This window comes from Colossoma macropomum, unplaced genomic scaffold (assembly GCF_904425465.1).
Source record: "Colossoma macropomum unplaced genomic scaffold, Colossoma_macropomum, whole genome shotgun sequence".
NCBI classification, from domain to species: Eukaryota; Metazoa; Chordata; class Actinopteri; order Characiformes; family Serrasalmidae; genus Colossoma; species Colossoma macropomum.
The window spans coordinates 43271225-43286444 of NW_023494793.1; the positions used below are offsets into that span (position 1 = coordinate 43271225).

Genomic DNA, 15220 nt, shown 5'->3' on the forward strand with positions numbered 1-15220 from the left:
GACTTTTATTTCAAAATAAGAGATTTTTTGTTATGCAGTAACACCAGTGACACGACTCCTGGGGAACTTTCATTATATATTTTATTTATTTGTCATTTGTTTTCTTTGTCATATAAATCATATATTTCATAGTCATGTAGAGATTATTGCAGTTAAAAGTGCAGAAAAACATGTTTTTACCTAAAAATATGGCCTCAGCCTTCACACATGACTGAGGATGAGCTCTTCTGTGGAGCTTGGAATTCTAGATAATTGATTTAAAAACCAATATTGCTAAATTGAGGCTCAAGAAGGTGTAATTGTTAAAATTACATTTTTTTAAAATTTAAATATAAATAAATTGTAACCCTAACATGTTTTTCAAGTGTAATATATCTGTAAACGCTGTGACACCAAAATGGACATTGCTGTAGAATGACCCAATAACAGAAATATGATTTGGCGTTTATGAATATCAGTACCCTGTTCAGACTGAATCCTACAGAATACCACTCAGATTAACTGACAGAATATCTTTAATCAAGGGAGCAAAACAAGTGCTGTTCAGGAATCAGCATCAAAGGTATCAGTGTCGGTTTTGGTGGCCGCCACCAATCCCAGCTGCAGTACATCAATCTGACCACAAGGGGGAGTGAGAGACAGTAACCTGAAATACTGCACTTATGATTTGTGACAATACATACTGATATGACCTGAGTACGTGACAGATGGATAGAGAGACAAACACACTATAAACAATATAGTTTTCAAAATTTTGGAATCACTGTTTTCATTAATATATAAAATCAGTTTTGTTGACATTAAAATCTACATGATTCCACACGACTTCGTAGCTTTCAGATCATCAGTGCAAAGCTGTAAACAGAAATATAGGAATGTTAGACGTGTGCAGAAAGAAGAACTGAGCTGAAGATTCTAAAATGACTGAAAAAATCAGCAGAACATCAAAAATGAAGTTCTGATAAGGCCTTGATGGTGTTGATCAAAGCTCAAGGCACATAATTCATCAAGAAATTACACTAAATAGAAAATTACAGTGTATTATTCATTTAATAACGTCTTGGTTTTACGTTGAAGAAAACATCTTAACTCCTTCTGTCCTGCTGTATGTAGTATCTATAGTATTTCATGCTTCATGGTGTGAGATAATTTTGAATAAAATGAAAACATGACAGCAAATATTAATTTCCTGGCTTCAAAGTTTTGAACATTAATGCCATATATGTGTGTGTAATATATATATGTGTGTGTGTGTGTATATATATGTGTGTGTGTGTGTGTGTGTGTGTGTGTATATGTATATAACGTCGCTGTCCATACATATATTTGTCTTTTAAAACTGTTCAGTTGGCATGCATATGTCAACGTCTATGGATAAATTACTCCTATATCATTCCATAATTATTTTAATTACTGAGCTTTGGACCTCTGCTCTCTCACTCTTTCTCTCCCTCTCTCCCTCTCTCACTCTGTTCTCTCTCTCTCTCTCTCTCTCTCTCCCTCTCTCACTCTGTTCTCTCTCTCCTCTCTCTCTCTCTCTCTCTCTCTCTCTCTCTCTCTCTCTCTCTCTGAGGTAATGACCTCCTCCTCTTCCCTCTTATTGACTGTGTCTGAGTTCAGTGCTGTGTCTCTGATCTCTGCCTTTATTTCCATCTCTCTGGAGAGTCCTGTAGCCCCGCCCCCTCTTAACTCCAGTTAGTTCTGTCAATACTCCTGTTCCCAGTGAGCCCACCCCACCACCACCGAGGTGTGGCCTGCAGGGGGCAGTGTGGAGTGGATCGTGATGGATATGTTTAATGATTTGGGACGCAGTGTTTGTTTTGTTGCTGTGTAGAACCATAAACAGCACATTCTCCATCAGTCTGAGGAACCATTTCTCCATGCAAAGAACCGTTTAAGCATGGAAATGCATCTATATAGAAATTGTGGTTGTAAATGGAACCACTGTCTTTACTAAAGAGCCCTTGAACCATCTCCAGGTGTGTGGTTAATGCCTGGAAGTGTAAAAGAAAGCATCACTGGAGCCGATTAGGTCGGTTGCAGGTGCTGCACAGTAAATTAAGACTCTAAGTAACGAGATGATCCTGACAGCAGCGCAAACACAGCAGATACTCTCTGACTGCGCTCGCATCGCAGGCCTCAGTGCTCAGTTCTGTTTAGTTTTCTGCCTGAAATTTCTCTCTTAATGGCTCACATTCGTTAAGCGACCCATATCTGTCCTTAGGGTGAACGGACCTGCGTCCTAAAACGACCTGCATGCACACGTCCTAATCAATAACACCGCAAACGTCATGGACAGCAGTAACCGAACAGACTGGCAGGATATGGCTTCACTGCAAAGATTGTTATCTGCTCTTAGCAAACACTTAGAAAAAGTCACATTTCTGCAAATTTTAGTGCAGATTTTCTGTTTAATTGCTGAATTCAGCCTAATGGAGGAAAAAAAGTAAAACATGAAGTGTTTTACCAGACTTTTGTACAGGCCTTTTTATTTATTTTAGATACACTATTTTTTTTAATGTGTTTATTTTATATAATCATTTTTTTTCAATATGTTAAATTGAGCAAATAAACAGCAGTTGTGTATTCAAACGTGCAGAAGTGTGTCTCAGTAGAAAACGTGTTCACCTATTTACATTTAAAAGATCAGCAACAGCATGGAATTTGACCAGGGGTGCACAAACTTTTGCACAAGGCTTTCGATCACTAAGCTGTTTTTGAATTAGGTTTATTTATCAGTGGGACGCCTGTAATAAACCTTCACTCGTCTCCTCAGTGATGAAACTCTCACAGCAGTAAAATTTCCACAAGGCGAGCGAGTTTCTACTGGGTTGTATTTTCTGTGTACCTGGTTGTTTGCATCACATGCGGTTATTGTTTCTAATAAAACAAAAGATGATAATATTGTGTATGTGTGAATATAAAGTAGTGCTTTTATATATTCGAATTCAGAAGTTTGAGCGTCCCTGGTCAAACTGTTTTATTGATTTTATATGCGTAAATAAGTGAACATGTCCTCTGCAGAGACACACGTCTGCACATTTCAATGCACAGTTACTGCTTATTCACAGAATTTGCAATATTTGGGGAAAAACAAAATGTAAAATGTGGCCAATGCAAAAGTTATGGCACATTTTTATATTTTGTTTTTTTTTCCCCAAGTGTTAAACAAGTAAATAGAAATAGTAAGTTTTGCAGGAAAATGTCATATTTAAGTGATTTCTGTAGAGGATGCGTTAATATTACCTAGAAAATCAACAAAACACATAATCTGACCTGCTGTGTTCAAACTTTTGCATATGACTGTACAAACAGTTGTCCAGCTCTGAATGTGGATAAATCTGAAGGCATGTACAACCCCACTTCCAAAAAAGTTGGGACGCTGTGCAGAATGTAAATGAAAAGAGATGCAATAATATGCAAATCATGTAGATCATATTTTTAAAGGAAAATACTACAAAGACAACATATCAGCTGTTGAAATTGCGAAATTTGATTGTTTTTTCAAAAATATGTGCCCATTTTGAATTTGATGCCAGCAACACGTTCCAAAAAAGTTGGGACGGGGGCCTGTTTACCACTGTGTTTCATCACCTCTTCTTTAACAACACTCTGAGGAGACACTGCTGTAGTTTAGAAAGTGAAATGTTTTCCATTCTTGTTTGATACAGGATTTCAGCTGCTCATCAGTTCAGGGGCTCATTTGTCATATTTTTCACTTCATAATGTGCCAAATGTTTTCAGTGCTGACAGGTCTGGACTGCAGGCAGGTCAGTTTAGCACCCGGACTCTTAATACGTAGCCATGCTGTTGTAATACATGCAGAATGTGGTTTGGCATTGTCTTGCTGAAATAATCAAGGCCTTCCCTGAAAAAGACGTCGTCTGGATGGCAGGATTTGTTTCCAAAACCTGTATATATCATTCAGCATTAATGGTGCCTTCACAGATGTACACGTCACCCATGCCATGTGCACTAATGCCCCCCTACACCATCATGAATACTGGCTTTTGAACTGTGCACTGATAACAAGCTGGTCTTTAGTCCAGAGGACGCAGTGTTTTCACAGACAGTGGTTTTCAGAAGTGTTTCTGAGCCCATGCATTGATTTCCACTATAGAATCATGTCTGTTTTTAATGCAGTGCTGCCTGAAGGCCCAAAGATCACAGCCAGCATATACTGGTTTTTGGCCTTACTGACCTGTTGCCAATTAACCACCAGGTGCTTTTCTTAGCATTACAAAACTTTACCAGCCTTTTGTTCCCCCATCCCAACTTTTTTGGAACGTGTTGTCGGCATCAAATTCAAAATGGGCAAATATTTTTCGAAATACATTTGATTTGTTGTCTTTGTACTATTTTCAATTAAATATACGATTTAAATGATTTACACATCATTGCGTTTTGTTTTTATTTACATTTTGCACAGCGTCCCAACTTTTTTGGAAATGGGGTTGTATATGTATAAATAATTTTCTCTGGATATGCTGGAAAAACAGTTCCATGAATCTTGGAGATTATGTTAAACTTACATATTTGAATACTTGTATAAAAATACATACTCATGGGGCCCCTTAAGGCTTGGGGGCCGTTAAGATTCCACTGAAATTTTGCTGTCCTACAGAGTAAAAACATCTCAGATACATTTGATGAATCATAGCTCTGAGTTTTGGCCACTTTGTTTGGTCCACACGTCCAGAAGCGACCTGCCAGATAAATGGCTGTAAAAATAGGCCTCGTCGTAAACATGCTCTTCAGCATAAATAACGCTTGCGGCTGGGCTGACGAGCGCCGAGAGGAAAAATACTCAAGTGCGTTGTGTTTTTTCTTGGCTGTGCTGTTCCTCAACACGGTTAACTGCAGGATGGGGATTTGTATGGAGCTGAACATGTATTTGAGGATTAGGCGTGTGGCTCTTGAATGCACGAGAGCATTAGAAAGAGGTTTTTTTGGGATTACCGTCTCCGTTCTGCTTTCTTAAAAGAGATCCCCCCTCCCGGCAGGACGGAGAGAATAAAGCTTGGAATTATGGGGCAGCTCGAGGCCTGAATCCAGCCGTAACTCAAACTAAGCACTGTGTTTAAGATTAGCTAAAGAACAGGTAGATAATCTGGTTGGCTACAGGTCTCCTGATTTACCTGCATCCAAAAATCATGTGATTTTTAGGCTCATTCAGGCACTTTTTCTCAGCCAGGCACCTTCATCAAACCCTGAACTGTGAAAAAGCCATTCTCGATGCTCAAAGTAAGCAGAAAACTGCCAGTGTAAGCTAAATTTACCTGAAATAAGCCGTAATATTTAGTGTGTCCTCTTAAATATCTTAATTAGTCGCTGTCAAAAGAAAAACATGCCTCCATAATATAAAACCAATAATGAATATATTTAATAATAAATCCATCTCCAAAATAGTAAATTTACAGGAGATAAAGTTTTATTCCAAGTGATCTTGGAGCATTTCTATTGGTCCGTTCATTGTGACATCAGACAGCTGCTGTATTCAAATGATATAATAAATAAATTTTGACAATTTTTTTTTTGTTGTTTTGTTTGTTTTTTGCATTTGTGGATGCAGTGATGAACTGTTTTCACAGAGTGTTTTTCAGAAGTGTTTCTGAGCCCATGCAGTGATTTCCACTACAGAATCATGTCTGTTTTTAATGCAGTGCTGCCTGAGGGCCCAAAGATCACAGCCAGCTAATACTGGTTTTCAGCCTTGTTCCTCACATACAGAGATTTCTCCAGATTCTCTGAGTCTTTTAATGATATTATGTACCGTGGATGATGAAAAGCAGAAGTTCTTTGCTATTTTATGTTGAGAAACATTATTTTTGAATTGTTGCACTGTTTGATCATGCAGTCTTTCACAGAGTGGTGAACCCCTCCTCATCTTCACTTCTGAAAGACTCCGCCTCTCTGAGATGCTCTTATACTTTATCTCCTTAATTATTAAGGTGCACAAAAAAAACATGACAGGCATACTGTATACACAGAGTAGTGCGCGACACATGAAAAGCACTACTGAACTTTGTGTTTGAAGATAATTTTTGATGATTTTTGGGAACACTGGACGCACAGGATTCAAATAAAAACTAGCTCAGCACTAAAAACCACCACTAGTTTGAACTGAATTTAGACAACAGAAACCAAAATGACCGATCTGAACAAAGTTTACAGGACAGACAGCAAAATGATGGTGAATGTACGAAGCTGAAGTTCACTTTTTTGCCAGCTTCTTATTCCAATTTTCCGTTCCACCTTAAATGGTGCAGCAGTTATGTTCCACCGCCTCACTACTGCACCATTTAAGGTGGAACAGCAAATTCCAGTATGAAGCTGGCGAATAAAGGTCAGCTTTGTTGTGAATGCTGCGCTTGTTTTACCTGCAGAAGCTGTTAAAATCGGTCAAACAGAGAAGCTGTGTTTTTGTTTTACTACAATGAGGAAAGCGGCCAGTTAACCTGGTGAGTTTAACCAGTCAGGCTGGAGTTTAAGTGCTGAGCGAGATGCATTGATGCTGTTGACGCTTTGCTGGTTTCCAGCTTATGGAGGCGAACTTGAGCTCTAACGCTTCTCTTGTCTTCCGAAATAAAATAAACGGAGAATAAGCTCAGTGACAGAATCTGACGACGCTGCTGTTTATTCAGTTTACGGCAGGAAACAAATCCATTCACATACAAAGTAATCGACTGTGTAGAGTCCTGTCTGCAGTCAGACTCTCCACGTTTCTTCTACTTTGGGTCTCGAGTCTTTCTGAGTCATGACGCTCAAGTCCGAGTCCAAGTCACTGGTGTTGGAGTCACAGTCGAGTCCCAAGTCTTTCTCGATTTTCTCGAGTCAAGTCTAAAGTCATCAAATTCGTGACTCAAGTCCAAGTCATATGACTCGAGTCCACACCTCTGCTAGCATCCCCACTACATGCCAAGCGACCGCGAGTGATCAATAATAGAAATCGCCCAAACAGCTCTGTTTCCATTCTGTGTGATTTCTCATTTGGAAGAGTAAATAACTGGCTGAGCTGCGTTGCTGTCAGTCTGATACTTAACGTAACGTCAGCTTCAGCTTTGAGTCAGCAAGACAGAGAATGATTTACATTTGAAGTCAGACAAATCTGAGTCTCAAACAAACATTACGTAACTCTGCTGCATTTCATAGAGGTCATATGTTGCTTGGACAGAAAACTGTTGCTGTCTTAAGTGGTTATGAGGGCAGCTGAGTCAGATATTGACCACCCACAATCCAAACATTTCTCCTAGTTACCAGTAACTGACCTCTGACTCCCACATCAATTGAGCAACACTGATAACACAGATGTGGACTTTCGTTCCACTATCAAATGAGAGGGTGATTGCCTCTCCACAACACTGCGGGGCAGCGTAGACGCTCCATATCATCCATGCCGATCGGAGTCGGCATACAAAGAACTGCCATATTGGTTGTTTTGTAAGAAAATTGCTTATTGGTCACATTTTCATAAATGAAAGCCTTAATCAGAAAGAAGTTGTCTAAACCTGGAATTTATATACTATTAAATATTAGGTTTTTTTTGTTTTGTTAGGATTTAAATTTTTTTTCTAAATAGTGTCCCTTCTATTCGGAATATCAGCATACAAAGCATTTTTATTGGTATTTAAAGTCTAAACTTAGTCTGAGGATGCCTGCAGACAGCCTTGCAGTGCACACAGTGCCGCAGTGCTTGGCCCCCTGCATTGCTGCTTTTCACTCTAACAAGCTCTGGACTCCCGTCACAAACAAAGCCTATTGTCTGAGCGTGGGGGTGGTGGTGAGGGGGGGGTCCCAGTGGTAGCAGGGGAGCTGTTTAGGCAGCTTTTACACGGCTGACCTGCATATTGCTCCCAGAGGGCCGCGGAGGACAGATTAAGCGGAGCTCCTCCAGCCCGGGCCGACAGATGCATTCTCCCTCCACAGAGACACAGCGCAGTTTCTCAAGTGCTGATACTAATCGGATTTTGGATGACATATTGCTGGGGTGAAGTGGATTGTCATGGTTCAGTGGGAGGGAGAAAGGGGGGGGTCTGGTTGGACTGGTTGCGGAGGGCTGGTGGTGTTGGGGTAGTGGGCGCTGGTGGCCACCAGCATAAACAGGAGACCGGTTAAAGGGAAAACTGTGTAACCGATGATATCTTGCACACCAAACACATTTTTCTTTCAAACTTTCACAGGCGGTACAAACTCTCTGACCAATCACGGACATCTCTGGCGTTCTCATGGCGACAACCAAGCTGCCATCCCAACAGCTGGAACTTTTTCACAAATGTCGAAAGAACTGGAATCTCGGCTCAAACTGGGTTATAAACATCCGAGTTATTCCTGGAAGCTCTCGTAAAGTTTGAGTTTTGAATGAAGCGATGAGCTTTTCCAGAATATAAAGTAGCCCAGTGTCACCGTTTGCTCGTATTGTGAGGATCACATTTGCACTCAAAGACGTTCGGCAGGCATCTTTAAAAGCAGCTCTAACTGCATTACAGAGATCCGTGCAAAAGAGCTCAAAGTTTCAGCTCCTGGATGAGGCGGAGAAACTCAGTGCACTGCAAAAAATAGTATCTTGTCAAGTGAATTGATCTTAAATCCAGTCAGTATATAAAATGTCTCATGTTGAGACAGTTGAGAGCTTATTATAAGGTTATTTTACTTATTTCTAGACTTGTTTTAGGTGATTTTACCAAGGAAAATGATCTCACTATATTGGCAGATCATGTAGAAATATGACATGAAGAAATGTGTGAAATGCTGCAATATGTTATTTTTGATAAAATTACTTAAAGTGAGGTAAAGATGTCTAAAAGTAAGTTGAAAACAACTCTATTTTTATCAACTCTAAATACGTTGACTGGGTTTAAGATATTTTCACTTAAGATATCATTTTTTGCAATGTGTTCTGCTTTTTACAAAGTGGAAAACGTCCTGCACAGCGTCACAGTTTGTCCATTTGTGGGAAGCAGATGATCTCTTTTTGATAGATATTGTTTTTTTTCCACAGCCACATTGCAAAAAAAAAAGCAAAATCGAAAAAACAAATCCAAATATTTTTCATTTGCATATTGTTTATTTGCGTCGTGTTGGATGTGGGACGACCATAAATCTGCTTTTTTATGATCTGTGTGGTTCTTCAGTGTTTTGAAAGTGCTAACAAGCCCATCAGGTTGAAAGTTACTGTGAAAGTTATCACAATAGTGAGAACGTATCATCTTATCGTGCGGCCCCAGATTAAGGGGTTAAGGTGAGGCTGTGTTGGGGTGAACAGATTGACTAAGCTGATGAATTGAAATGGGCTGATATTTGCGGTTCTGCGTTCTGAGCAAAGGCGTGTGCTTTGATTAAATTCCAGTGTGACGCAGAGACGCGGCCTTAGAACAAAGCCTTTTGTCTGCCGTATCCTATTTGATCCTCCGCTGCACCCTGAAGGCCGCTGATGAGCTTTTGTCCGTGGCTAGAGACCTGACCATCGGCCAGAATGCCGCAGACGCAGGGAGACGCGTGTCCTGTTGCCCTGATTGACTTCTCGCCTCCATGAACGCGCAGCCTGTGGTGTCGGTGTATGTGGGGGGGGGTTATGGTGGTGGGGGGGGGGTTGTGGTGGGGGGGGTGTTGAGGTTAAGTAAATCTCTGCAGAGCCTTTTTAAGTGAGCTGCTGGAATGGCGATCCTGTTAGTGCTGATGAACAGAAGCAGATGGCTGCCGCTAAATTGAAAAGACTCGGCAGCACAAATCAACCAAACGCACCTCTGGGAGCCATCCCCCCACCCCACCACCACCCCATCTCCACCCCATCTCCACCCTCCGTACAACAGAAGTGGAAAGGAAAAGCGAGGTCGTTAGCATAGATGCTAATCTAGGATCATGGAATCCGTCCACTGCTTTTCAAAAGTTTGGGTACAAAACGTTTTCAATCTAAATGGTCGTGTTTTCTTTGTTGATTTGCAGTAACTGACCCTATTCAGGAGCTCATTCTGCATTTTGGCTTTTTTTTTTCTTTCTCTTTTTCCTCCGAGGTCCTCTTTTAATATACCTGTGTTACATTTGTGGTTTTACGTATCAGAAACAGTCATAATTTGGTAACACATGACCATTTTCTGAACTCTCGTTATCCCTTAGAATTAATCTGTTAAGGCTGTTTTTGTTATTTTACCTTTAAGACTGATAAGTAAATGAGCTCTGCTCTGATTGGCTGTGCCTCATTCAGGAAGCAATCGGCCTGAAACACCCCTTATAACTTTAGTGTGAGTGGCCGGGCTTAAACTGACGTAGACCAAGTGGATATATGTAACCAAACCTCACAAAACATATTAATAACTTCACTGAACAAAACACATTTTTATATATATTTAACTGTGTTGAACAGTAAAACCTAAGAATATACATGTATATGTATGAGTATGTATACATTGTGTGTGTGTATGTATGTATGTATGTATATATATATATATGTGTGTGTGTGTGTGTGTGTGTGTGTGTGTGTGTGTGTGTGTATGTATATATATATATATATATGTGTGTGTGTGTGTGTATATGTATATGTGTGTGTGTGTGTGTATATGTATATGTATATGTGTGTGTGTGTGTGTGGAACAATATAAAACCAATTTAATTGCAAATAAATGTATAAAATGATTTTAATCTGCTTGCCAAGGACATCTTTCAGATAATCTGTACAAAGCTGTAAATAAAATGTGAGATGTGTCCAGAATAATGGACAGAGCTGTAGAAGATATAAACAATCACAATATACTATAGACTATAGACTACAGAACCTGTAGTAAAATTACATATTCAGAATTCATCGTATTTCAGAATTGAAGATCAAATCTTAAGACAGATAACTTGACAAGACAAATAATGTAAGCAGACAAAAACCATATATTATTTAACATTTAATAAAATCCGGATCACAGAGTTCTTGTAATATTGATTATAATTAAAATTGTAATAATCAGAATCAGAATCAAGCTTTACTGGCCAGGTATACTTACACATACAAGGAATTTGGTTTAGATTACATGAGCCCACAGTGCACAGTATCTGACAGACATTTACATGTTGTAAATAAAATAAACCATTCCTACCATCACTCACACACGCACACACACGCACACACGCACACATACACACATACACACATACAGTCATACCTGTAAACCTTACATTGTGCAAAGTCTGTGTTATTAATACAACCCATAATAATATAAACGTGTATATTAATATAAATCATTCAAAATACCTTTTGGCAAATATATATATATATATATATATATATATATATATATATATATATATATATATATATATATATATATATATATATCTTGTCGCTGTCCAAAGAAAACCATGTATCTCTCTGTTTTTGTTGATTTTTAATTTTCTACATAATTTCAACAAACCAGCTGTCCTTTGCATTGTGTAAAAAATTTATGATGCATGGACCAATAGAAATGCTTCAAAATCACTTGGAAGAAAATCTCTTTACATTGACATACATTGAAAGGTAAGAGTGTTTTTGCCCTCTCCTGTAAAGTTACTATTTTGGAGATAATTATTTTTCTTTGGACAGCGAAGAGAGGCGTGTGTGTGTGTGTGTGTGTGTGTGTGTGTGTATATATATATATATATATATATATATATATATATATATATATATATATATATATATATATATATGTGTATATGTATGTATGTAAGTGTATATATATATATATGTATGTGTATGTGTGTGAGTGTGTGTGTGTGTGTGTGTGTGTGTGTGTATATATATATATACACACACACATACACAATGTGTGTGTGTGTAATACAGTATTAATATTAATGAATGTTTTATGCTAACATGTTTGCACACATCTGCAGGTATTTTTCTCTCTTAATTGAAAATCAAATGTTACTCAAAGTTTCAAAGAAAAGAAAAGTGTCCCTCAAACCGCTGATGGATGCGTGCATACACACTCTGGGGTGATGGAGAATACAGTGTGTGTGATTGGTGTAGGACTGTTCAGTAGGTGTGCACTCTGTTGTGGCAACAGGAGTAACTGAAAGCTCCTCTTCCATTCAGACTCTGTTTACTGACTGACTTCAAACAGTTATTTTATCTCCATAGCAGCGTTCTGCTGTGTGGAGTGCAGGGATTAGACTCTGACTGCTCTCCTCTCAACCTCAGCTCGTCTACATGTCTGACTGAGGAGGTGCTTTACTTCACCGCTGCCTGCAGTCTCATTTATCCAGAGTGGAGCCAGAAAACTGTGAATTTCTCCTTATTTCCAAGAATCTTTACCTCCATGTGACTAATATAAGACCAAATCAGTTGCAAATAAATGCATAAAATTATTGTAATCTGCTCATCCTGAAAAGCTTCACAGGTTTCAGATGATTTTTGTATTTTTTTTCTACATAATTTGAAAATATTTTCTCAGTACGTCAAACTTTCATGATGACTGGAGCCATAAAAATTGCTCCAAAAAGATTTGGAAAAATGTTTCTTTTCCATTGATCTACTTTCAGAGTTAAAAAGGTTCTTTTCCTTCTCTTGCAAAGTTGCCATTTAACAGATACGAGGTTTTTTCTCAGTGTTTAATCTCTTTAAACTGCTCAGCGTCTGTTTTAAATGCTGTTGATGAAAACTTGTTCTCAGTTTTAAGGTGTTGAGTTTGCAGATAAAGCTTCAGCTGACAGGCGACTTATCATGATCAATGATCTGTGTTGTCAGTATTTTCCAGGCAGGCCTGCAGTGAGAGGTGCTTTGAAGGCCGTGGATAACTGGCTACAAGATCAGAAGGAAACACAAATCTCATACGATGACTTCAGAACAGAACTGGACAGCACAGTACTGGTGAGAACAGAGCAGCTCTTTACCAACACCTCTATCCCAATACACACCGTGCAGCTCTATACCAATATCCTAATACTCTTAACAGTTCTATCCCAGTGCTCGTCCATAGCTCCAAAACTCATCATACAGCTCTATTCAAATACTCAACCAACAGCTCTGTCCCTGCACTCAAGCAACAGCTCTATCCCAGTACTTTACCAGCAGCTGTATCCTAATACCTGTCCGAACAGCTCTGTCCTTGTACTTGACCAACAGCTCTATTCCAATAATTGTCCAACAGCTCTATCCTTGTACTCACTCAACAGCTCTATTCCAATACTCACCCAGCAGCTCTATTCCAATACTCACCCAGCAGCTCTATTCCAGTACTCACCCAGCAGCTTTATCCTTGTACTCACCCAGCAGCTCTATTTCAATAATTATCTAACAGCTCTATCCCTGAACCGCCCCTGGAGCTCTACATCATTACTCAACCAACAGCCCTATCTCTGTACTCACCCAGCAGCTCTATTCCAATACTCAGCCAGCAGCTCTATTCCAATGCTCACCCAGCAGCTCTGTTCCAATACTCACCCAGCAGCTCTATTCCAAAACTTACCCATCAGCTTTATTCTAATACTCACCCATCAGTTATATCCCTGTACTTGCCCATCAGCTCTAATCCAAAGCTTAACTAACAGCTCTGTTCCAGTACTCACCCAACAGCTTTATCCCAATATTTGTCCAACGGCTGTATTCCAGTATACATCTAACACATTTCCCAATACTCATCCAGCAGCTCTATACCAGTACTCATCCTACAGTTTATCCCAATACACAACCAGCAACCATAGGGCAATACCAATATCCATGTAGTGGCTCCATTCCAAGACATCCCAACAGCTCTGTTCCAGTACTAAACCAGTGTCCTAATACCTCCTATACCAATGGCACTGTTGCAGTTTTCCGTCAGCGCCTGTTTTCCTCTGTAGGAATTCTCCTTTTGTCATTTAGTCTTTTATTGTATGTTAAAGTGCTTCTGTTTGGGTTTTTATCCAGTCTAACCGTTTTTAAAGTGTGATACTCTGATTTATAGTTTAGTGCTAAAACAGTGTCGACAAACTCTCACACTGCAGTGTTTGAATGTGAAAAGCTCTGCTGTTTTATTTTGAGGGTGGTTTTCTAATATCACAATCAGATCTGCTGAGACTGTTTACCTTCTATATGATATAATCGAACAACAAACCCACATGACCACACACACGCACACACACACACACACACACACACACACACACACACACACTCCTTACACACACTGAATGGAGTGGTCACTTACAGAGATCATTAGCTTTTAGTCAGCCAATCAATGAATCAATGGCTGAGTGGGGCTGCATGATGAAGTCCAGTCAGGAAACGGACTGATGCTTCCAATACACAGTCCAGCTCCAGCCAATCAGCTGCCGGTTCCTCCGCTGCTCCCCGCGGACCGTAGTGCCTACAGTGACTAAATTAATTAGTGGGGAGCGGCGAAAGACGTGAGCGTATTTAAACATTGCAGAGAAAGAAGCAGCGCTGATGATGGTGGGTAGGTTCTCTCTCTAAGACCATGAGGACGTTTTACAGGTGGGGTCCTGTCCCCTTTAAACTGGACTGTGTTTAAGTGATCTATGTTTGCTTCATTTAAGCATTGATTGAAAAGCAGGTTGATCGACTCTAGTGACCTGTGAGGACGTGGTCCATTTAGATGTGCATGTCTGTGTGTTTTAGAGCGGTGAGGGGGTCCTCCCTGCAGGTGTGAGGTGGGTTGGTTGTCAGGGGTCTCGGCCGCAGTTTCGTGGCTATCCCTGCGCCGTCTGGACACTCTTCCACGTGCTGACTGTAGAGGCCAGCACCTCGGGAAGCACAGGTACTCTCTCACTGCTGTAACTAAAGCCTGGGCCTTTAAAGCTGCACTATGTAAGTTGTGGGAATTTGGAGACCTCTCTGGTGGAAATGTGTAATTGCATGCAACTCCCAGAAGGATATTTTGTAATATCAGTTGTGTTTACTGTTAAACTAAATTGAAATTAATTACAATTGTACAGTTGTAATTGCAATTAATGGTAATAAAGTTAGCAAGGAAGCATTATTAAAGATATATTTGCATTAATGAAGTGAAAAACATTCACTTTTCAATGCAAAACTAATTCTAATAATTAGTCGCCAACTTGATTAATGCTAACTTACTAGCTTTCTTAATGGTAACAAACAAGCTTTATTAATGCTAACTGATTTTTGTTTCTTCAAATTTCTTAACCTTATAAAAAATAATAAATTAATATTATTAATGCTAACTTGCTAACTTTTTACTCATGCTAACTAATTAATTTATTAATTCTAATTCTAATATATTAACTTTATTAG

At 39.4% G+C, this 15220-nt stretch overlaps 1 protein-coding gene across 2 annotated transcripts in view; it reads left to right on the forward strand.

The window, feature by feature from the left end:
* The window catches only part of qsox1 (quiescin Q6 sulfhydryl oxidase 1), a 68962-nt gene that overhangs the window by 31379 nt on the left and 22363 nt on the right, over positions 1 to 15220 (forward strand). For both annotated transcript variants that reach the window (XM_036579618.1, XM_036579619.1), the window contains exons 11-12: positions 12713 to 12835; positions 14585 to 14723. In XM_036579618.1, coding sequence (XP_036435511.1) covers positions 12713 to 12835; positions 14585 to 14723 — 262 coding nt within the window. The remainder of the gene's footprint in view (positions 1 to 12712; positions 12836 to 14584; positions 14724 to 15220) is intronic.